Source organism: Triturus cristatus, chromosome 9, assembly GCF_964204655.1.
Source record: "Triturus cristatus chromosome 9, aTriCri1.1, whole genome shotgun sequence".
Lineage (NCBI taxonomy): Eukaryota > Metazoa > Chordata > Amphibia > Caudata > Salamandridae > Triturus > Triturus cristatus.
The window spans coordinates 47593302-47618778 of record NC_140592.1 but is presented as its reverse complement, the minus strand read 5'-3'; the positions used below and the strand labels follow the sequence as shown (position 1 = coordinate 47618778).

At 46.6% G+C, this 25477-nt stretch overlaps 1 protein-coding gene across 1 annotated transcript in view; it reads right to left on the bottom strand.

Moving 5' to 3' along the window:
• CELSR3 (cadherin EGF LAG seven-pass G-type receptor 3) overlaps positions 1–24605 on the bottom strand; it is a 790626-nt gene extending 766021 nt beyond the window's left edge. The window contains exon 1 of the mRNA XM_085624365.1: positions 19175–24605. Coding sequence (XP_085480491.1) covers positions 19175–24605 — 5431 coding nt within the window. The remainder of the gene's footprint in view (positions 1–19174) is intronic.
• Positions 24606–25477: the final 872 nt, after the last annotated feature.

The following is a 25477-nucleotide window of genomic DNA, read 5'->3' as shown; positions in this document are numbered from 1 at the left end:
TCCTCTTCCTTCAAGAGATCCCAGATGACTCTCCCCCCTCAGTCCAGATCACCTTCTGAAACCACCTCTCTGATAAGCCCCAATCTCCTCTTCCTTCAAGAGATCCCAGATGACTCTCCCCCCTCAGTCCAGATCACCTTCTGAAACCACCTCTCTGATAAACTCCAATCTCCTCTTCCTTCAGGAGAACCCATATGACTCTCCCCCCTCAGTCCAGATCCCCTTCTGAAACCACCTCTCTGATAAACTCCAATCCCTTCTTCCTTCAAGAGATCCCAGATGACTCTCCCCCCTCAGTCCAGATCACCTTCTGAAACCACCTCTCTGATAAGCCCCAATCTCCTCTTCCTTCAAGAGATCCCAGATGACTCTCCCCACCTCAGTTCAGATCACCCTCTGAAACCACCTCTCTGATAAACTGCAATCTCCTCTTCCTTCAAGAGATCCCAGATGACTCTCCCCCCTCAGTCCAGATCACCTTCTGAAACCACCTCTCTGATAAACTCCAATCTCCTCTTCCTTCAAGAGATCCCAGATGACTCTCCCCCCTCAGTTCAGATCACCTTCTGAATCCACCTCTCTGATAAACTCCAATCTCCTCTTCCTTCAAGAGATCCCAGATGACTCTCCCCCTCAGTCCAGATCACCTTCTGAAACCACCTCTCTGATAAGCCCCAATCTCCTCTTCCTTCAAGAGATCCCAAATGACTCTCCCCCCACAGTCCAGATCACCTTCTGAAACCACCTCTCTGATAAACTCCAATCTCCTCTTCCTTCAAGAGATCCCAGATGACTCTCCCCCCTCAGTCCAGATCACCTTCTGAAACCACCTCTCTGATAAACTCCAATCTCCTCTTCCTTCAAGAGATCCCAAATGACTCTCCCCCCTCAGTTCAGATCACCTTCTGAAACCACCTCTCTGATAAACTCCAATCTCCTCTTCCTTCAAGAGATCCCAGATGACTCTCCCCCCTCAGTCCAGATCACCTTCTGAAACCACCTCTCTGATAAGCCCCAATCTCCTCTTCCTTCAAGAGATCCCTAATGACTCTCCCCCCTCAGTTCAGATTACCTTCTGAAACCACCTCTCTGATAAGCCCCAATCTCCTCTTCCTTCAAGAGATCCCAGATGACTCCCCCCCACCCCTCAGTCCAGATCACCTTCTGAAACCACCTCTCTGATAAACTCCCATCTCCTCTCCCTTCAAGAGATCCCAGATGACTCTCCCCCCTCAGTTCAGATCACCTTCTGAAACCACCTCTCTGATAAACTCCAATCTCCTCTTCCTTCAAGAGATCCCAGATGACTCTCCCCCCTCAGTTCAGATCACCTTCTGAAACCACCTCTCTGATAAGCCCCAATCTCCTCTTCCTTCAAGAGATCCCAGATGACATCCCCCACCTCAGTTCAGATCACCTTCTGAAACCACCTCTCTGATAAGCCCCAATCTCTTCCTTCAAAAGATCCCAAATGACTCTCCCCCCCCCCCCAGTTCAGATCACCGTCTGAAGCCCGCCTCTCCGATAAGCCCCAATCTTTTTTTCCTTTACAAGATCCCAGCTGACTTTCCCACCCCCCTCAGTTTCAATCACCTTGTGGAACCCGCCTCTCTGATAGGCCCCAATGTCCTTTTCCTAGATCCCAGCTGACCCCCCTTCCCCTCATGGTCCTCATCTCATTGGTTTTGCCTTTGGCCCATCATGGCTCTCATCGCCGCCCTCCTGCCCCCCTCTAGCTCCTTGTACTCGTACCCGTCGTCCTCAGGATTTGGATCGCCCAATTCTCAGATCTTCATAGTTCCTATCTCTACTATACAGGGAGACGTACAAAGACTTGTAGGGAGCGGACACTGAATGGCATCCGTGTACTATACAGAGACACACACAGGAACTGACACTGAATGGCTGTATACTATACAGGGAGACATACTAAGACTTTCAAGGAGCGGACACTGAAAGCTATCCGTATATTATGCAGAGACAACACAGGAACTGATATTGAACAATCTCTCTATACTATACAGGGAGACGAACAAAGAGCAGACACTGAATGGCATCCATATACTATAGAGAGACGCACACAGGAACTGACATTGAATGATATCTGTATACTATACAGGGAGACATACAAAGACCTGTACGGAGCGGACACTGAATGCCATCAGTATACTATACAGAGACACACACACAAGAACTGACACTGAATGATATCTGTGTACTATACAGAGAGACATACAGAAACATGTAGGGAGTGGGCACTGAATGCCATCCGTGTACTATACAGAGACACACAGGAACTGACACTGAATGCCTGTATACTATACAGGGAGACATACAAAGACCTGTAGGGAGCGGACACTGAATGCCATCCGTGTACTATACAGAGACACACAAGAACTGACACTGAATGATATCTGTGTACTATACAGGGAGACATACAAAGACCTGTAGGGAGCGAACACTGAATGCCATCCGTGTACTATACAGTGACACACACAAGAACTGACACTGAATGATATCTGTGTACTATACAGAGAGACATACAGAAACATGTAGGGAGCGGGCACTGAATGCCATCCGTGTACTATACAGAGACACACACAAGAACTGACACTGAATGATATCTGTGTACTATACAGAGAGACATACAGAAACATGTAGGGAGCGGGCACTGAATGCCATCCGTGTACTATACAGAGACACACACAGGAACTGACATTGAATGATATCTGGATACTATACAGAGAGACACACGGAGACATGTAGGGCGCGGGCACTGAATGCCATCCATGTACAATACAGAGACACACACAGGAACTGACACTGAATGATATCTGTGTACTATACAGAGAGACATACAGAAACATGTAGGGAGCGGGCACTGAATGCCATCCGTGTACTATACAGTGACACAAACAGGAACTGACATTGAATGATATCTGCATACTATACAGAGAGACATACGGAGACATGTAGGGCGCGGGCACTGAATGCCATCCATGTACTATACAGAGACGCACACAGGAACTGACATTGAATGATATCTGTATACTATACAGGGAGACATACAAAGACCTGTACGGAGCGGACACTGAATGCCATCCGTATACTATACAGAGACACTGAATGGTATCTGTGTACTATACAGAGAGACATACAGAAACATGTAGGGAGCGGGCACTGAATGCCATCCGTGTACTATACAGTGACACAAACAGGAACTGACATTGTATGATATCTGCATACTATACAGAGAGACATACGGAGACATGTAGGGCGCGGACACTGAATGCCATCCATGTACTATACGGAGACACACACAGGAAGTGACATTGAATGATATCTGCATACTATACAGAGAGACATGTAGGGAGCAGGCACTGAATGCCATCCGTGTACTATACAGAGGCACACACAAGAACTGACACTGAATGGCTGTATACTATACAGAGGAACTGACATTGAACAATATCTGCATACTGCACAGGCAGCCATACAAAGCCTTGCAGGGAGCAGACACTGAATGTTAAACAGTATACTATGCAGAGACAACACAGGAACTGACATTGAATGATATCTGGATACTATACAGAGAGACACACGGAGACATGTAGGGCGCGGGCACTGAATGCCATCCATGTACAATACAGAGACACACACAGGAAGTGACATTGAATGATATCTGCATACTATACAGAGAGACATGTAGGGAGCAGGCACTGAATGCCATCCGTGTACTATACAGAGGCACACACAAGAACTGACACTGAATGCCATCCGTGTACTATACAGAGGCACACACAAGAACTGACACTGAATGGCTGTATACTATACAGAGGAACTGACATTGAACAATATCTGCATACTGCACAGGCAGCCATACAAAGCCTTGCAGGGAGCAGACACTGAATGTTAAACAGTATACTATGCAGAGACAACACAGGAACTGACATTGAATGATATCTGGATACTATACAGAGAGACACATACATGAAATGACACTGAATATCTGTGCACTTTACAAGAAGACATACAAAGACGTGAACGATATCTGTGTACTATAAAAGGAGAAACAAACCGGTGACTGACTCTGAATAAGTTATGTGAACTATACAGGGAAACTCACACACAAAGGGGACTTACATTGAATGATTTTTGTACACTATGACATGTAAACTATAAAGAAGCACATACTGGGGACTAACAGCGAGTGATATCTGTGTGTTATACAGGAACTTACCAATCACATACAGGGCACTTATACTGGGGATATTTGTATACTCTACAGGAACTCAAACACACAAACAGTTTACACTGAATGATACACATACAAGGTACGAGCATTGATTGATACCTGCACTTTATGGGGAAATACACAGCTGGCGGCTGGCAATGGATGATACCTGCACTACAAGGAATGGCCCTCACTCACTGCTGGGCTGAGAATGAATGACGCCTGCATTATATAGGAAGACATGCACACAAATCACTGAATGATGCATGCATTCTATAGGGACAGCAGTGAATGATTTCAGCACACTCTGGGAAGAGAAATGAATACCACAGAATTATACTGAATTAAACCTGTCCCATACAGTGAGACATAAAGATAGAGTAACTTCCAAATAAATGATACTGTAATATCTGGGATGAAATATAGAGGGGACTAACATTATATAGGAATACTCACAAACACATGACACCCGTGACAGAACAAAAGCCACACACATACAGGATACCTGCACTGCATGAATCTGCACTCTGCGGGTAGACGTACATACATGGGACCGACAATGACTGATACGCGCACCATAAGAAGAGGCGAATTCAAGAAACTGAAATTGAATGACATACAAAATATATGGCATATATGACAGTCTATAATACACGCACACAGTGGAACTGAGACTAAATGATATGTGTATGCTATACAGTTCACTGCAGACATAGATGGGCCTGCCGCGACTGACAGCCTTCACTCCAGCAATCTACTGTAAAAACAAAGATGGAACTGACGCAGAATGATTGTTGTATCACAGGAGAGGCCCAAACATACAGGGGACTTCCAACAAATGATGCCTGTAATATCCATGCAAGCACATACAAGGAACTGACACTGAATGATTGTTGTATCACAGGAGAGGCCCAAACATACGGGGGACTTCCAACAAATGATGCCTCTAATATCCACGCAAGCACATACAAGGAACTGACGCAGAATGATTGTTGTATCACAGGAGAGGCCCAAACATACAGGGGACTTCCAACAAATGATGCCTGTAATATCCATGCAAGCACATACAAGGAACGGACACTGAATGACGCCTGCACTGTAGTAAGAGGCACACATGTGCAGCAGACTGGTCCGAATGGATATCTTTATTAAACATGGACGCGGTCTCTCTCACCTTGAGGAATTGTGAACGGAGGGCGGTTTCCCAGAGTTTGTTGGCTTGTTTGTGCCCTCCAGATATAATCCTATATCCCATGTGCGCCTATGCTTGTGCTGCAATGGCCACCACAAAGGGCTTAAACAAAGTTATTAAAAGAAAAGAAAAGTAACCACAGTCATAAAGATCCCCATCAGAAGAGGACGTCACAATAGTGACCACAAATGTGGAACACCGAAAGGTCCCCAAGGAGGAAAGAAGTCCCCCAAGGACTTACTACAAATTCAACATGCAGCAGTAATCAGAGGCCAGAAAACACATCTTGAAAAAAAAGACAAATATGGGAACTGATCACGAGACCCGGCCCAGGGTTGAGACAATGACCACGAAGACCCAAAGCAACGGAAGGGAAGCCACGCAAAAGATGTAAAGCGGCCGAAGGTTCCATCCAAGAAAGTGCTCAACAACATCATTGAGTGGAGAGTCTTTTGGTAAAAAAAAGGAAGACTATGCAACTTTTTGGGAAAATAAAAATCAGAGGCATGCCACAGAATGCTAAAGAGGGCAATCTTCAGAACTTTGTACAGGAGAAGCTACATGAAGTCACAGATAGGTCAAAAGAGAGGGATCCTATACGCAGACACAGTATACCGTTCAGGTATTACATAGCATGTGTATTTGCAAAGCACACGTTGACTCAAGGGTATCTTGGCGCTGGATGTATGACGTTACAACGCACACTTTTACAACGCATGCACTTACAACGCATTTTTTACAACGCATAATCCATTACAACGCACTACACTTACAACGCATGACACTACAACGCATTTTTAAAAACTACCTTTACAACGCATACCATTACAACGCATAATATTAAATTGCTTTTAAGGTAAGTATTAGATAGTATAGGGGTAAAAACTACTTTTCTAACTCCAGGGGGTGCAACAGTAGGGTAAGTGTTGGATAGTATAGGGGTAAAAATTGCCATTCTAACTCCAGGGGGTGCAACAGTAGGGTAAGTGTTGGATAGTATAGGGGTACAAATTACTATTCTAACTCCAGGGGGTGCAACAGTAGGGTAAGTGTTGGATAGTATAGGGGTAAAAATTGCTATTCTAACTCCAGGGGGTGCAACAGTAGGGTAAGTGTTGGATAGTATAGGGGTAAAAATTACTATTCTAACTCCAGGGGGTGCAACAGTAGGGTAAGTGTTGGATAGTATAGGGGTAAAAATTACTATTCTAACTCCAGGGGGTGCAACAGTAGGGTAAGTGTTGGATAGTATAGGGGTAAAAATTGCTATTCTTACTCCAGGGGGTGCAACAGTAGGGTAAGTGTTGGATAGTATAGGGGTAAAAATTACTATTCTAACTCCAGGGGGTGCAACAGTAGGGTAAGTGTTGGATAGTATAGGGGTAAAAATTACTATTCTAACTCCAGGGGGTGCAACAGTAGGGTAAGTGTTGGATAGTATAGGGGTAAAAATTACTATTCTAACTCCAGGGGGTGCAACAGTAGGGTAAGTGTTGGATAGTATAGAGGTAAAAATTACTATTCTAACTCCAGGGGGTGCAACAGTAGAGTAAGTGTTGGATAGTGTAGTGTAATATTATGCGTTGTAATGGTACGCGTTGTAATGGAATGCGTTGTAAAGGTAGTTTTTAAAAATGCGTTGTAGTGTCATGCGTTGTAAGTGTAGTGCGTTGTAATGGATTTTGCGTTGTAAAAAATGCGTTGTAAGTGTAGTGCGTTTTAACAGTTGCGTTGTAAAGGTTGTTCCCCCTTGGCGCTGCATAACAGATGGTTATTGTTACCCAACTCAATGGCAGAAGCAGATCTTTCAAACCCCTAAGCGATTTCTTACCAAAACGATCAATCTCATATCAATAAGAACATCCGCTTGCCTTGATATTCCAGTAGGAAAACCATGATCAGCATTCCCCACAAAAGTGGAAAACTTCTAGACAAGAGAAACCAAAACAGAAAAGAAATGGGAGTGAGGCTCTGATGAGACCAGAGCAGCAAAAGGTTCAGTACAGAAGACGAAGAGATACACCATCGCCAGAAGATATAGGCGAAGAAAGGCAGGAAAATTATTAGCAACCTCAAGGCGACAAGCAGCCCAGTAGAGAAAACTCAAGAAGCAAATGACCCAGATTCCAACTCGCGATCAGACTGATGATAGCATCACATCTTCAGGGGGATGCCTTTCGGCGCCAGACTAACCCGGCCTATGGTATTGCAGGAAGTTGGAGCTGAAGCATGGAGGGCAGAGATAATTGATCTGTTACCCAGAGAACACGTGTTCCATGGAGGAGGGCTTGAACTGGAGGGAGGTGTCACGCCTATACAGATGCCCCCACCCAAAGACCTCCGTAGAGGGGGCAAGTCTGAAAATGGTGAGTAAAGGGGATTTAATGTTTAATGCTGATCTCTCTAACAACCCTCTCTTAGCTTTCATCCCAAAATATACACAAGAATAGGCACCCCACATAGGTGGGCCAGCCTAGCATCTAACAATTACACCCAGTATAGCCATAACATGTGTTAAACATGAAGGGTCTTAACGTCCCAGTAAAGCACAAAGCTATTTTGAACCTACCACGACATATTGTGACTTGCGCTGTATTGATGAGACCTATTTTCTGAAAAAGGAATGCTCCAGAAAATTCTGTAGATGGCTTGCTGGTTAAATCCTTCCAGGGAGAGGTTCTGAAAGAAGTGGCCAGCGAGTGCTTTAACTCCGATTTTGAAAATAGGCTCCCAAACATTCCAATAGCTAGTATATATGCTTTGGGTACAGATCAGAGCAGATTCATAAGGCCCACTGTCATAGGGAGAACGGTGGAGAAATGATCATTGTCGGAGATATAAATGTGGTTATGCACAAACTGATGGGCAGGTTTTATATAGGATATAGTAAGCAAGGGATCGCAGCAATGGCTAAACGACAGGGGCCTGGTGGAAACAGGGAGACACTGTCACCATGGAGAGATAGACTGCACACGCTACTCTGCTCTACATGGAACATGGGCAAGACTGGATGACTTCCTGGTAAGGGCTCAGATCATGCATAAACTTAAAATGACACGTCAAAATTGGTCACATAGCATTATTCATATCACATACCGATCTTTCGGACTACTGAGTCAGGAAATACATATACAGGCCCCTGGACTATCGCATTTTATTGAGAATATATTAAGTGATCCAGCAGTGAGGAGGGTAATATCCGATTGTATATCTAATTACATACAAGAACATGGAAATGGTGAGGTGTCTGTGTGTATGCAGTAGGACACCCTCAAAGCAGTAAAAAGAGGTGCCCTTATGTCAGCCGTGCCCATTGGCAGATTAAATTGAATCAGAAAAGACACCCAAGAGAGATTGGAAGCCCAGCTGGTAGTGGTAGAAACCACATTTAAAGAACCGGATCCCTTAAAGTCAGGAAAAAACTGCTTTCGGTATGAGCTCAAGTAAGAGCTCTCGATAAGGATCACACTGAATATGCCGTGCGACTTATTAAACAATAATATTTTGCTGGTTAGGACAACTGTGGATGATTTTGGCATTTAGACATTGAGAATGAACAAAAAGGTATCAAAGACAATTTGAAGCAAAGTGATGAAAGCATTGCTGAACCGCTTAATAAGTTCCATGGGGCATTATAGGGGAGTACTGTGACGCATAAAGACATAAGTACACATGATATAAGAGAAGAACGGACAGAACATTTAGCACTCCAAATCAAGGCAGAAGAGCTGATATCTAGTTTTGCCAGAATGCAAACAGGGAATGCTCTAGAACCCGGTGGGATTCGTGCCTTATTGTATAAAACTTTCTGTTCCACACTTATCCCGACTCTAGTGCAACTTTTAAATTCCCTTATGGACGTAGGGGTAGTATTGAACACAACAGAAGCTATTAGCTAAGTCGGGCCCAAACCAGGCGAACCGACCAATCTCATTGCTAGAAGTCAACGCGAAGATATTTATCAGTATCCTGGCATTCAGGCTGTGATGCTGCCTGGGATGGTGGATCCCGACCAAGCAGCGTTCGTGCATCGCAAACAAAGCAGGGATAGTCCTAAAAAGGCCTTACATGCTATCGACCAGATACACAAAACAACTTAACAGGCAACATTACCATCTTTAGACACCGAAAAGGCATTTGATGACGTATACTGGAGTTACATGGTAAATTTGATGAAGACATTTGGCCAAGGACGTAATTTACTAACTGGGTGCTGGCAAACGAATAAATCCCAAAGTCGAGAGCGAATTCCTACATATTGCGCCCTATTTATGATCAAGAGTGGAACATACAGGGTTGCACCCACTACTAATTGCATTCATTATGGAGCCCTTTGACTAAAGCATTTGTGAAAACATGGATATAATAGGGATACAAACAGGGAGAGAAAACCAGACAATGAATAAGAGGAAATGGCCCAATTTAGAGAAATGTCTGGATTTAAAGACAACATAGACAAATAGCAAGGCTTGGACCTATCTTTGCCACAAGACTCCATTAAAACATGTAAAACACGTTTACCCTATAAAAGGGACGATTTATCAATGGCATATTTGGAAATTAAAATGAGGGACAAGGTGGAACAGAAGATAAAAAACACGTTCTCCCCTTCTTAAAGACATACAGAAAGAGTTGTCATCTTAGAACATGAAAGTATTGCCACAGATGATCTGCCTGTCTGAGGTCAAAATGGCGCTTCTGCCTCAATTACTAAACTTGTTTCGAAAAATACCCTTCGGGATACCTACCCCTGGACTCAAGCAATTCCAGAATACCTTTGACAATTTTAAAGGGGCAGGGAAACAACCACATACTTCAAAGAAATTGCAAATTAAGCTTCATACAGAAATGTATTTAATGACAGCAGAAGATTCTCAGAGGACCAGATGTATACATGTCCCTCGTCACAAGGGTGGTCTTAAAAAAGGTAACAAGTTTTGGCCTCCGCTTGTTCCCCTCACCAATGTCACCAATATTGGGGATTCCTGAATTCTCACCTGCAAACAACACCAGAAGCTATAAAATGTGCAGGGAGAAAGGCTGTGAGGGAAAGGAGACATTTTCGATAAAGAAGGCAGAAGTTTGACCCTGAATGCAACTCTGGCCTACCAGACACAGAGAGATAAAGATGTTCAGAAATAGGACATTGAGCAATGCAACCAACCATTATACCCTTGCTTCACAGAAACTTCACTAAATTTCAAAAGTGGCGATCCGCAAAGGTTGATGACATGGGACCTATAGCTAAGCTAGGAGTGATAGTATAGCCTAAGCTATAAATAACATTATATCTAAATCTATAAATAACTGCTTAGTACACCTAAACAAAAAAGATCCACTGGTCAGAAAAGATAGCAAACTGAACAGATCCATCTCAGATAGAGAATGGAAGACATATTCACATGCACACATAATACAGCCAATCAGAAACTGGGGAAAGAAACGTGTTAAAAGCTATGCTACATTGGTACTACAAGCCTATGGAATGCCAAAGATGGAACACAATTAAATCTGAAAAATGCTGGTGAGGCTGCGATGACACGGGTACATTGGTTCCCATATTGTATCACTGCGCAAAGTTACAGATCTACTGGTCTAATGTCTTAAACGCTATGAACTCTATGTTCAAAACATCTATCCCCTGATTTTCAGTCTACACCCTACTAGGCCGTCCTCATTCACAATGATATCCCCTTCGCTCACCGAAGCGAAAACAGATCTCACTAGCACTTTGAGCAGCTAGACAAGCGATCACTGCCTGGCCACCTGAGATTGACAAACGAGAACAAGAACATGGAGCATGCTGGGTGTGGAGAAGATAACTAGGGTACCACAACGTCCCAGTGGAAGCTTTGAGTCAGAAAGGTCAACTAAAGTGCCCAATCCATCAAAGAACTTAAGAGAACGAACATGTCTGAAATATCTGACAGTGCTGAGAGTAATACCTTCCAAGATATCTCAACTGCATCAGATAGATGACCACGTAAAGTCAGAAATGGCCACTAAAATAACTAGAGCAAGCTGGAGATAACTTAAGAGCTTGATGTAATCAGGGACACCGACTAGGGAAGGGGCGCAGGGTGGTTGTTTGAATTGGGGTGGGGGTTGGATTGTTGAAGGGTTGGGGGGCTTGTTGACATGAAACAAAGTTCCATGATTGGGGCTTACTATAAGTGCATTCTAGATAGTATAAAAACTGAACAAAACTACTAGATTTAAAAAAACACTTTTTCTGGTTTTTATTTTAGTCCAGAAGCCAATTGCGAGTGTCCTCAACATGTACAGCTTTGAAGCAGAAAGACTAAATTTTGTTTCTGGATTATATTGACAAACAAGTGAGATAAAAGCGATAGCAGTCTTGATGTGTTGGCATTTTCTGTTAACTGCCACTTTTTCACTACCTGATAAAAGTATCATTAGCTCCTTCTGGTGAATGTGAACTCCTTGGAATGTTTTCATCAGTGTTCGTATAAATAGGAGACCCTAAAGACTCTTTGTGAGGTAATGTTTTAATGATGTAAAACAGTGATCCTTAAAGTACGGCCCGGGGGCCGCACGCGGCACTCCTGCCCTTTACATGAGGCCCTCTGGTCACGAGCAGCACTGGTCTAAGGTTGAAGTGACTCAGCAGTAACATTAAAAGATGCTAAATAAATCTACAAGCATTTATTGAAAGGTTAATTGAAGTTAAAGAAAGGAAGTAGCTAGGGTATCCTGCACTGTTCAACTTCAGACACACCTTCATTTTTAAAGACCTCTTGCAGTAAACTTTTAAAAGTATGATAGATTCTCTTCAAAATTCAAATAGTTTATTTGATTAACATGCAGAACTGCTTCTACTTACTACCTCAGATTATATCAGTGAATTGAGAAGCATTTTTAAAGGAGATACTTTTCAAACATGAATTGAGAAACATTCTTCACTCCCACCCTGATGATACTGGCAATAGTGTAGTGAGAGGCAAGTCAGTTGTTCTGTGTACTATTTGGGTGACCTGGCTTTCTATTCTACATGAACAACATTATAGGCTATTAAATCAAACACAGGAGGAGGTTTTGTACAGCACCCATCCTGATGTCATGTATTTCGAGGAACCTACAAGTGATAATGAAGTGAAGAAGGGATATTGAAATAAAACAATTGCCCAGGATCGCACAATTCAGTTAAGTAGAGAAGCCGGGATTAATCTCACGTTTTTGGTTTCACATTGTGCAATTCAGACACTAGATGTATATGCCTCACTTTCCTTACACTCACCTTACCACCAACCCTTGCCTGCCAACTGCTGGTATCAATGAGGCCCTCTGTCACATCACAGACCAAACTTTGTGGCCCCTGGGAGAATGTTTGCGAGTACCCATGGTGTAAAACAACAAATAAAAGGTTCCACTTTTTTCCCCAATGTCTGTTTTCCATACCAGGCAAATCCTACTAAAAGGGTGTAGACTGTGCTATTGTGCTGTGATTGAATCCATGTCTCCGTGACAAAAAGAGGGAAAGGAAATGACAGGGAGTGCATTGTCACCCAAAATGGGGTAGAACGTTAAACTTCAAAACATGTAATGTGGCTGTGCCAGACTGAAACGCAGGCAGGGCTGAGAAGGAGTCAGTCAGCGGAATGTCAGCCACAGATGGGCATGTGACCACACACCTCTTCCCAGACCTGCAAAGTCAGAAGACCCCTGTGAACTCTCTAGGTTTCCCTACTGGTCAGTTCAGTAAGTAAACGTGGATTTACATACAGGACCGGCGTTGGGGCGGTGCACCAGCACCTGGCGCTGACTTTGGTGGGTGGGGGGGGGGGATGCTGTGTTTAAAAATAACACTTGGTTTAAAAGCACGTGAACTTCCTTGTGCATCCAGCAGTTTTAAGGCAACAATAAAACAGCCAAGATAACTCTGGCAACAGATCGGAATTTTGTCTAGAGGCAGCTTTGACTCATAGTGGTGCGGAAGGTTAATGTGCCTGTTGCAACGAACCTGTACCAGGCAGATCACAGAACTGAGTGCGAGTGAACTGAGAAGTACTATAAAAAAATGAAATGTATGTCAGAGAAGAACAATAGAGAGATGAGAGGCACTGTTGGAGAGTGATAGTGAGGGAATTCATGGGGAAGGAGGTCATGGGGGGGGGGTGCCAAAGAAGACTGTCGCACCGGGCGCCACCAACGCCTGTTTACATGCATGGGTGTGAGTGGGGCTAATGCACCTCCACTCTGACGCAGTGAACTGTGCAGCGCAACGCACTGCAAAAATGTGATAAAACTGAACGCGCCAAGACAAGCAGGACATCTAAAGCAGTCCTCTCACAAGAGGGACAGGTTGGAAGACAACTGACTCATCTACCGTAAGTGGGAGCAAGCAAGAAAATCTGACTATTTCTGAAAAGTATTTGGTTCGTAAATGTATTTGCATAAAAATTGCAGATTCTGACTTTTCTTTGGAGTCTACATTTGGTCAGTCTCGAATCTGTGTGAGTATGGGGCAGGTGTGAGAGAGGATGGGATGGTAGGATGGAGACCATGTGAGAGGTGTTGGGGGGTGTCAGGAAGCGAGCCTGCAGGGAGTGCTTACTCAATGAAAGAAAGCAATACTTCAAACTGGCTAGCGCCGAGTTTCTATCAGGGAAGGCAAGGCTGCCAGGCGCTGCAGTGTGTCAATGCTGTCTCAACTGAGGCGTTGGGTGTACAAAGAATGCACTACACAACTAAAGTTCCCCGCAGACTCTGAATTCTTGTGCAGCCTGGAGAGACGGCGGCCATCTTGAATAGCTGGGTATAGCTGGCCTCATGGTCCACTGTGTCTTGGCTAGGCCATCAGGATATAAAGTTGCTGCAGCCAGAACCTTGCTGCACAGACCTCAGATTTCCTTTAGCCAGAACCACTTGTTTCTCTATGGATCTGTTTTGAAAGACATTTGGAGTGCAGAGAAGTATTTGAGAAAGGTGTGTTATTGGTGGAAAGGAACAGTCATGCGAACACTCATAAGACTGTGTTATGTTTTTTACCAAGTGTTATCCTGTGACGGAAAAGGATGGATGGATTCTTAGCCTGGACTCTGTTGTTCATTCTAGGTGTTAGAGTTCTAGTATGTCTACACGCATTGCTAAATCAGGAACAGCAGAATATTCACATTGATGGTACCCAGCAATTCTACAACAGTCAAGTAGAAATTATAACTGATCTCCCACGGACAGTGCATAGTAATGAAGCTTGTGGTAGCTTTTCAAGTCATCGGAAGAAGTTTTATCGAACATGTGTTTGAGGTACTCACCCCTTGTATGTTTGGTTTTCAGGAATTACAAGTTCCATGTCACAGTACCGAGGTGGTTACACGGACATATTGGGTGTATCCATTCACTATTACAGTTAAGGACAGAGCGTTTATGGCGGGTTCCAAAGAGAAGTCTTTGTCTGTAGGTATCAACTACATCGAGCAGACCCCCTTGACCGGCAGAAGTGTTGATTCGGAGTGGTGGAGCAACGCGTCGCTGCTCTCTGTCTTCCCTCTACCACTGGCCATCAAGTTCCTGAGCATGTGATCTATGCAGGAGGCGGTGAGAGACGGCAGAGGGCATCGCTTTCGTCGGATCCTTAGCACAAGAGTAATGCAACCAGACAGGGCAAGGCGAGAGAACCTTGATGGGGTTGACAAGAGATAGTTAGGGTAAGAGTGTAGCTAGATGGTGAAAGAATGTGGACATGGGCTGAGATCTGATCAGTGGCATGAGGGAGGAAGGAGTGAGGGGAAGCTTAGAGTGCAAGGGTTGATTAGTGAGTCAGTCTTTGTAATTCACATGAGCAGGTCGAATATTACTCCCAAAAATAACCCTTCAGATTTGCTTCTTTTTATTTTTTAATGATTTTTCTTTCATATATTTTTGAAAATGTAATCATCAGGCATATGTGGCATCTCCGATGTATGCCTTGAGAGACACCGTCTCCTTATCAAAACAGTCGCCTGGAACAGGTGAGTATACAATGGGGGGGGGGGGGGGGGAGGGCACATACAAGGAACAGACAACAAATTATATCTGTACTACAGGGAAACACACATATCCAAGAAACTGGCCATGATCCAAAACTGTTCCACAAAGCCTAGTGAGAGACCACAGATAACAGATGACACCTGTAGTACATGAGAGGGTGCGCGTGCGCACACACACACGGAGTGAACATTAAATATTAACTGTACCACATGAAGGATGCTGTCGTATTCACCGACCTGTCAGTGCTCTTGCACCATATTTAAGGCAAGGAATAATATCCTTCCCAGCAATTCTAGAAACCATTTCCCAATATCATGCTCCTGTAAGTGTGTTCTTATCCACCTCAAAGCCACCGCTGATGCTTTATTCTGCTTCTGAAACCTCCACAGGTGCTTCATTTTGGTTCTGAGGAATCATTGCTTGGGATTCAAAACATTCTTACCTCCAAACAAGGCAGGCAACCTCCTAAAATGGCTGCTCGAACAGGTAAGCGTCTTTAATGTGGCTTATGCGCATCAGAAATGGTCCTGAACGCAAATACACGTGTCTAAACACAATTAGCAAGGGATTCCACAAGGCACAATAAAGCCCCCTTTCCTCCAAACTACAATGCAAAGTTGTGGCAGCTCTGAGGCACTTGACAAGCAATGGACACCAGCTTCAGCTCAAACTCCAAGAGGCCCAACGAACAGTACAACACACAGCGCAGGAGACACAACTAGAGCCGAATGTGAAGTGCGTCCAGTATCATGAAAACCATCCCACCCAAAACAATATCCACCCGGAGCCACACATGCTCCAGCAAGCACCAGAAACCAAGGAATCGGCAAAGAAAATAAAGACAACGAAAACCCAACAACCAGTGAGGCTGTGCCTGCCCTTCCCTCAGCTGGAGTCGGATGGAACCAGGGAGGCGCTTCAGCCGGTCCTCTCATGTGTCCAATATATTCATACCCACTGCTGAGTCTGGGGAGCGGCCTTGACTGACCCATACTGTCCCTGCCCACCCTTGGCAATGGTGTTAAATACCACAACGCTTTCCGGGGAGCTGCAAGTATGGCTCATGTCATGCTGGTCTCCCAAGAGTAGACGTTATAAAGGAAGGTATTTAACCCCAAAGCGTTGCAAATAAGAAACCAGTTAATTTGTTATGTAAAGACTGATTCATTGTTAGTATGTACTGTTGTGACACCACAGGAACTGACCTTTTCACCACATTTGTGCAAAACATTTCTTATTTCGGTCACATCTTGTACTGGCATGGCATAAAGAATATGTATATATCTCCCATACTAATATAGCGTGCGAAGAAAACAGCTGTTGCCTCCAAACAGCATGGAACTCACACCAACCGGGCTTGTGTCCTGTTATTTATTGCACCATTAGTAAGCCAACAGCGTAAACAAGATCCATGGGTTTCGAGAGGACGCCTTGAGCACAACCTTCATCAGGGCATCTTGCCGAAACGTGTGAACCCTATTTGTTAAGCTGTTGACTTACTAATGGTGCAATAATTATGAGACACAAGACTGGTGGGTGTTCCTTCTTATGTGTTTAGAGGTAATAGATGATTTTTATATATACACATATAAGTATATATATATATATACATGCACACACACATATAAGTGTATATATATAGCGTTAGCAACCAAGAATATAAAGAGTAGCCAATTACACAACTCACCTGCCAAATCTTACAACTGAGGAGCTAATCCCGTCATAAAGCCCGCCCCAATGCTTTATGCTTCTATAAAACCTAAGCCTTTTAGCTCACTGTGTCCAGCTTCCATCGCAATAACGCCCCTGAAAGGCGTCGCGCTGCTGGGGCGCATTTTGAAGTAAGACCTTTACCGAATTGATTGTCTTTTTTCAGGGCGGAATATTTCAGAAACAATGTCTTACACAAATGCAATCTATCCAAAGCGGGATAGAGTTCTTCCCATATTTGGTCATGGCTGGGCCTAGACATGCAGTGCCAACATGCCCTGCAGATACAATTAACCCCTGAAGAGCCCTAATCTCGTTGCACGCGGCAGCTCCAGCCCTACAGATCTGCGCTGAACACATGTTGTCCTAGCAGTGAGGCACACACACCCTGTTTATGGGGGGGCAGGGGACTTACTCCTGCTCCTCTCACTCTCGCTAATGAGCCTGTGGTAGGTGCTCCGCAGCAGACGAGCTTCTGTGAGATCTCATGAATATGGAAAGCTTCCAGGGCACAGACGAGTGAGTTCAGGAGTGTCAGAGGAATACGCAGATGCCCTGTTCGAAGGTATGTTCCTACAAAGAGGCTCTGCATATAAAGCAGCAGGAAGCAATCATGGCAGAGAGGATGCGCCCCTCTCACAACATTGTCTCTTGGGGTCAACATGATGAGAGACAGGAGCATTTGGAGAAGCTCGGTCCATCGGGATGTGCAGGGGTAAAAATATGATCTGCACAGATTACAGGAAGTGAGGAGTTTTAAACAAGGAGGTAAAATACACAAATGAGAGGCCACGGTGTAAACAGAATAAATAACACAGTTAGTTGGAGACTGGCTGAACTGCGAGCTACGTCATTCCAAAACGAATCCTAGCGTAGAGCAGAGGATGCCACATAATCGAAGACTCATTTTACTTTTTAAGACAATATTTTACTAAAAAATATTGGAAAGCAATTCTAATAGTGACTTTTTCCGCCGATGTTAGCAAATCTTAGAATTGACCAATTACATGACATAAAAAGGGTGTTCTCTTTACATCTTCAATACCATGGTGCATTTTATTTCGAAGGGATTGGTTTCTTTAATGAAAACTGCCTTTCACGGAAAACGGAGTGAGCTCTTGGCCAACAGTGCCGAGGACACAACCTGGCAAATGCAAGTAAAACACAAGAAGAAAGATAAGGCGCCCGACTCAACCCCACAACATACGTTCCAACTTGTTTCCATTAGTAAATCCAACATAGTACTGCGGAGAAGCACAAACCGTGTCCTAGTCACAGTCACCCTCCTTCCTTGGGAGGTTCCGGGCCAGACCACTTTGGATTTCTGCAGTCGCTACACTTGTTCAATCCAGGGAAGCCTCTGAGATACCAGAATCCATCAATTGTAGTGTAAGACCCAAGGTAGCAATAGAACGCCCTGGGTGACGTGACGTCAGAAGAAAGGGCTCGTTTCCTAGAACAGCTCAAATGCCACAAACGGAAGGTGACGGGAATCAAGAAACTGACTGAAAAGTTGCTGAAGACTAAGCCTGGAGGAGGAGCGAGCCCACCTGGACAACATATTCCAGAAACAAACATGTCAACCAGACCAACAGGTACAAATCAGAGCGCAACAAACTGCAAAACTATGATGCCATCAATATGAAAGCTAGGATCCATAGCACGTGACCCAAAGGTACAGGAGGTCAAAACGGACATTGGTGGTGTCCCAGTTAGGGATGCATTAAAGAATATATGTATTATGCACACATATCTTTTAATAAAATAACAATTCCAAGAGTCACGTTTACAGATTATTGTGTTAAATGGAACATTCCTGGTGACTCACACATGCAATGTCGTGATTTCTCATGTCCTACTTAAGGAAACCATCTCCTGGAACAAAAACACAGCTCTCTTCAAGCAATCATACAGCTACCAATATCAGGGATTGCAGAATTGCTCAATCTTTGATGATGGATGCTCAAGTCAAGATTTCCCCACCCCACCATACTAACAGTCGTGAATTAGAACAGTGAGCATTTAAAAATGTAAATAGAGTAACTTACCAGTGACAGTCACCAACATGGACGCAACCAGGGGACGGTTGTTGTCTAGTTTCCGGCTCAACCTCAGCTCCCCGCTTGTCTGATTGACGATTAGCAGGTTCAGCTCATTCCCACGTTCAAAGGTGTAGAACAACCGGTCAGACACATCCGGGTCATAGGCAGGAATCTTGCCGATCACTCCAGAGGGGAAGGTGTTGGAGCTGTTTGAGATATAGTTGTTGAAGAGGATCTGGAAGTTCTTAAGCACGGGGCTGTTGTCGTTCTGGTCAACCAGCTTGATGTGGACAGTTGCCCGGCTCACGAGAGGAGCAGATGTGGCCTGCACAACAATCACATACTCTGCCTTTCCCTCGTAATCAAGGTCAATGAGGGATGTCAGTTCTCCAGTGAAAATATCCATCTGAAAGTTCTCTGGGATGTTGCCTTCCACGATCTGATACATAATCTGTGCGTTGGGCCCTTGGTCGGGGTCGGTGGCTGTAACCTTGGCCACCACTGAGCCAACAATGCTGTTCTCTCTCACATACACCTCAAATTCTTCTGCTGGAAAGATTGGAGCATTGTCATTCACATCCTGGACAGTAACTTGAATACGGACTGGAGTTTTCTGCGGAGGGATGCCTCTGTCAACAGCATAGGCGGTCAACTCATAGACAGGAACAGTCTCTCGGTCCAGCCTACGAACTGTACGGACGATCCCCGAGGTTGGCTCAATGGTGAAGTCCCCATCCCCATCCTCTCCATTTTGAAATGTGTACTGGACCCTCCCATTGACATGCGCATCTCGATCGGTGGCAGAGATTTGGAGGACACTGGTGAAAGGAAGCGCATCTTCTGAGACAGTTCCTTGATAATGAGCACTGACAAACTGTGGGGCATTGTCATTCACGTCGTTCACCATGATTTCAACGTAAGTGGTGTCAGACTTTTGAGGAATGCCATTATCTTTGGCTGTGATGGCAAGAGTGTAGGTCATCTGGCCCTCGTAGTCTAGCGGAGCGTGGAGCGTGATGGCCCCAGAGTCCGCATCTATTCGAAACTGAGGTATATTGTCCTCTAAGTGGTACGTGATCCTTGCATTTTCTCCCACATCCTCGTCAGTTGCACTGATCATAACCACGGTGCTGCCAATTGGCCGGTCCTCGTTGACATTGACAGAATAGTGAGCGCTTTGGAAAACAGGACGGTGAGTGTTGGCATCGGTAATGTTAATGTGCACATAACAGTTGTCATGGAGCGTACGGTCAGAGGCGGTCACTGTCAGCACATACCGCCTCTCTTGCTTGTAATCCAAGGGCAAAGATAAAGTGATAAGGCCGCTGCCACCCTGGGTGCTTATAGCAAAGCGGTTGCGGACATTGCCTCCAGTGATCTGGTAGCTAATAGCACTGTTGACATCCTTATCCACTGCAGTTACACTCAGGACATTGGTCCCAACCACAGCATCTTCATTTAACCGGATGTGATAATCCTTTTGGGTGAATTCCGGGCGGTTGTCATTGACATCCATGATTGTGATCGTGACACTGGCTGAAGCGGACAGTGCTGGACTGCCATGATCTCGGGCTTCGACACCAAAGAAGTAGTGCTCCACCGTCTCCCTGTCCAGGACACCGCTCACAGTGATCCAGCCTGTGGCGCTGTTGATGACAAACGGGAAGTTTGCAGCCACGCCGCTGAGCTTGTACTCCATGCGCGCATTCTCCCCATAGTCTGCATCCACGGCCTGGATGTGTATGACAGAGTGGCCCAGCGGGACGTTCTCGAGGATAGACACTTGGAAGGGGGTGCTGACAAAGATAGGCGCGTGGTCATTGATGTCCACCACCTGGATGCTGATCATGCCAGTGTTGTTAGACTGGGGAGGGCGCCCCGCATCCTGAGCACGCACTCTGAGGGTATACTCTCTTTCCACTTCGAAGTCTAACGGGGCTATCACCTGGATTTCCCCAGTAATGCTGTCGATGGAGAACTGGCCCCTACTGTTCCCACTGATGATGTTATAGTGCACTAGAGCATTGTTGTCTTTGTCCACGTCTGTGGCAGTAACTCGCAGTATTTCTGTGTGGGGACGGATGTCCTCTCGCACCTGGACGATGTACCTCTTCTCACTAAACTGGGGCACGTTGTCATTCTCGTCTAACACAGTGATGTAGACTTTACTGGTGGCAGACCGTGGGCCTGGCTCCTTGCCCTGGTCACTGGCCTCCACGATTAAAGAATACTTCTCCATGGCCTCCCTGTCCACCTGACCACTGGTGGTGATCAGACCTGATCTAGAATCGATCTCAAAGACGGAGTGCGCCGCTTGCTCGTTCACAAAACGGTATCTGAGGTTGGCGTTGGCTGGCGAGTCGCCATCAGTGGCCCTCAACTGTAAAATGGGGTACCCTTCCTCCACGTTTTCCCGGATGGCTTCCCTGTACTCAGCTTGTTCAAAGACAGGGCTGTGGTCATTTCTGTCGGCCACTGTTATGGCCACCATGGTGGTGGCCGAAAGACGAGGCACCCCGTGGTCGACGGCAGTCACCCTAAAATAATGGAGGTCCATGCTCTCCCTGTCCAGGATCTCCACGGTGGAGATGAGACCCGTCCCGGAGTCTATGGTGAAGAGCTCCAGGGACTTGCTGTTCATCAGAGCATCCATGGAATAGAAAAGCCGGCCGCCGTCCCCCGGGTCGGCGTCCTGTGCCGCTATGGTTAGAACAGGGGTCCCAGGGGGCTGGTTCTCCGCCACCTGGACCTGGTAATTATACTGGGGGAAGTGAGGATGGCGATTGGCTGCTCGGCGTGTCCTTATCAATGGCCGGGGTCCCCTCTGCCACCTCCCCCCTCTGCTCTTCTCCCCGACACCCTGCGAGCGTGAATGATGGCTTGAAGGGAATGGATCGCCCGGGACGGCTCCACTGGGCTGTAATTGCAGATGAGAGCATAAATCGATGCCTAAATGCTTCGCGATCTCCATTCCAGAGAAACTGCATCCCAAACAGCCGGTGGGCGAGTTAAAAACACAAAGCGCGAGGTAGTGCTCGCCTTCCGGGGCTGCCGGGCCTGTCGGCCGCTCCAGCCGGGCAGCTGTCCCCGAGGCTGGTGCTGAAGCGGGATCCGCCTGCGTGCCCTCCCCAGCCTGCCCGCTGGAGTTCACAGCAGCCGGGGGCTTCACACACCCACCCAGCAAGAGGTTACAATGTTGATTGGCTTCTAATGAGACCCAACCCTCTCCCAGGCACTCTTCAGGGCAGGGAATAAAGGGCACACATCCACCCAAATTCACAGCCCCGCCCGAAAAGCAGGGCCAGTGCAGGCGCTTGTTTCCAGAGGAAGCCTTGGAAGCAGGGGCGAGCTGGGGTTTCACCTGTAGGACTGGCCAGCCCCACACCCGTGCGTGGCTGGAGCCCACCACGTAAAGGGTACAGTTGCACACGCCCACGGAACCAGGGGGTTTCCCTTCACACCGCTTCATACACTGCATTACACAGCGCTTCACACTTCGACACGAGTCCCAGGAGGCCGCGCTTCGCCTTCGGCTGCCGACATGAGCAGTATGGATCAGGCAAGCCCCGGTGGGATCCCCGTTCCTGGCACATCTCAGCCTCCCCCTGTCGATTCCAGAGTGACAGCAGCCAACGCCTCCGCGCAAAGCTGTTTCCCAACACGCTTCGCACTGGCTGCAATATTCACATCGGATGTAACTGCTGTTCAGATTACAGATTGAAAAGATGCTAGCAAAATATCTCCTCCAAGGCATTTGGCATTTTCTCTCAGTTTCCCTCTGAACCACCTCACCCCCGTTTTCTCCATCTTCAGGTGGGCAACGATAAGACACACAGGGTGCAAGGAAGACGGTTGTGCAATCGGGGCCTGCTTTCCGAAGCAGACTGCTGCGTTTGCAATTGAACCTGCCAGAATCCGACGAGTGGCGCTCAGTGCCAAACCGCTGCATCACCAGAATGGGAAATAATGTCCAATTTCGGTTGTTATTGCTAGGCACCATGAAACGATCAGTCAAACCGGCAGTGGTAGGTTTACAGTACTCGGAAATAAGATTCTCCAAATCAACTTCAAGGCTGCAGCTCGATGACGGTGCCCACCCTTCCCTGGGTTCTGAAGACATTACACATGAGTTTACAGTCCAGTGCCAACAGAAGCAGCTCCTCATACCCCCGTCCAGGCGCCTGCCAATTCGGCCATCTTGCTTAGTCTTGGATGGAGACACAAATCCACCCATGGGGGGAAATTCTGTAGTCCTCAGTGGATCTCCCTGCTTCGCCCGGGCCCGTTGGTGGTGTAAGCAGCACAGACAGGAGATCCGGAGTGGTTTCTGATGTATGCTCCTTCCAAAGTACATTGCCTGGCAGAGTTTCATTCTGAATCTGAAGCTCCCCAGCGCCAAAGCCTTGGTACATGAACTCACACAAGGAGTACATCTGCAGAGGGGGGAAACTGCCAGGGTGCTCTGAGCTTGAAGGGCACTGCAAATGTCTTTGATGGTCTTGCTGCTCTCCAGGGTAGGCCACGCGCCCACTGGTATACCATTACTGCTCTTTTGCTGCAGGGTGTCTGCCTTATGCCTGAGAGGGCAAAGGAACTTGGTGTTTTTTAGCCTTGCCCCAATAATGCCAGCTGCCCCCTTAGAATTCCTGGACACAGTGGAATCATCTGGGGAATGCCCCACACCCACTGGTCGAAGAGAAACCAAGAAACCCCTAGTACTCCCAGACCCGTCAGCTCCTAAGGTTCCTTCAGCACCCAGACCCACCTGATTCATAGAGAACCCTGTCTTCTCAATAGATATGGAACCCTCGTCACCCACGGATGCCTCCAAATTCTTCTCGCCAGTGGAGCTCTCCTCATCCCCAAATCCAAGGGCACTCTTGGGACCTTCATTTTCTCCAAGGGCCTGGGATTTACCTGCTCCCTCATAACCCACAGTATCCTCCGCATACCCTAATTCCCAGACACCCAGAGGTCCCTCTGCCCAATCTGCAGCCTTAAGCCTCTGGGCACCTACCACCCCTACCTTACCTTCACCCACCTGCCCCTGGGCACTCGTGGGGCCGCCAGCATCGACCAGCTGCTGGTGGCCAATGGCCCCCTCTGCTTCCAATGACTCTCTTGCTTCTTTGACCAGTTGGTCCCCCTGAGAATCCAAAGACCCTTCTCCTAGCCCAGCACCCAGGGGTCCCCTAACACTGGCTGGCCCAGGAGCCTCCACACCCCCCATGGAGTTCCCCGCTGTCTTGGAACCTACGGGCCCCTGCCCTCCCTCTTTACCCAAGCCCCCTACGGACTTCTCTACTTCCACGGCCCCCTGAACCTCCACAGGCCCCCCCGCCCCGCTCCCCCAACCTTGCCCCCCCAGGCTGACAGTGAACAAAGGGCTGAGCAGGACGAGCAGTAGCGGGAGCCGGGCGGGCAGGCTGGGTCCCATGGTCTCCTGCCTTCCCCCTCCCCACCCCGGCCCTACCCTGCTGCTCCGGCGTCTCTCCCAGCCTCCGCACCAACCATGGACACGGCCCGTCCCCGCCTCACAGGCTGCCTCTGCCCGCGCCGCTCCTCCTCCGAGCCCCGCTCTCCTCCAGCACCAACATGGCTCCCGGCGGCAGCCCCCCGCCGTCGGCTCCGCCCATTTCCACACCACTGCCAGCGCCCATTGGCCAATGCGGCGCGCGTGCGCGGAAGGAGGGCAAGAGAGAGCTTCTCCAGCTAGGGCGCCATTTTAAGTACTGGCAGAGGAGCCGGAACTGTCCGCAGTGCTGAATCCGCCTGTCATCGAAGCGTTGCATGCCGGGAAGCCTCTGCTTCTCCCGCCTCCACCGGCTGTGCCACCTCCTCGTTGGACATACACATTGACCATTTAAAATATAATTACGCACAATTAATTTCAGCGTAACACTGGCACCAGATAAAGAAACAACTAAAAGTAATTGGCATTTAAAACTACACACATATCAGCTCATGAATTTATGTGCTCTTCTTTTATTATAAGCATCAATGGTCTGATAATTAATTGCGTGATTATCGTGTTTTAAATACGAAGCACGAGTTAATAAAAACTTCAATTTTTATAAAGCTTTTGACTTTATCATGTGTCCCATTTAATTCCACATCGATCTAAAGATTACTATATAGTATTATGATTTTATTCAGGTGTTTGTATTGTTTTTTAATCTCAATGTCGTTATCACGAGTTTCATATCTTATAATGTGCTGCGTGCTTGTTTGCCTACCCAACTTTTTCTACCTATTTCTTGCGAGGACCTTTCCTCCTTGGTGATGAACTCCAACTGTCTGAAGTTGAAC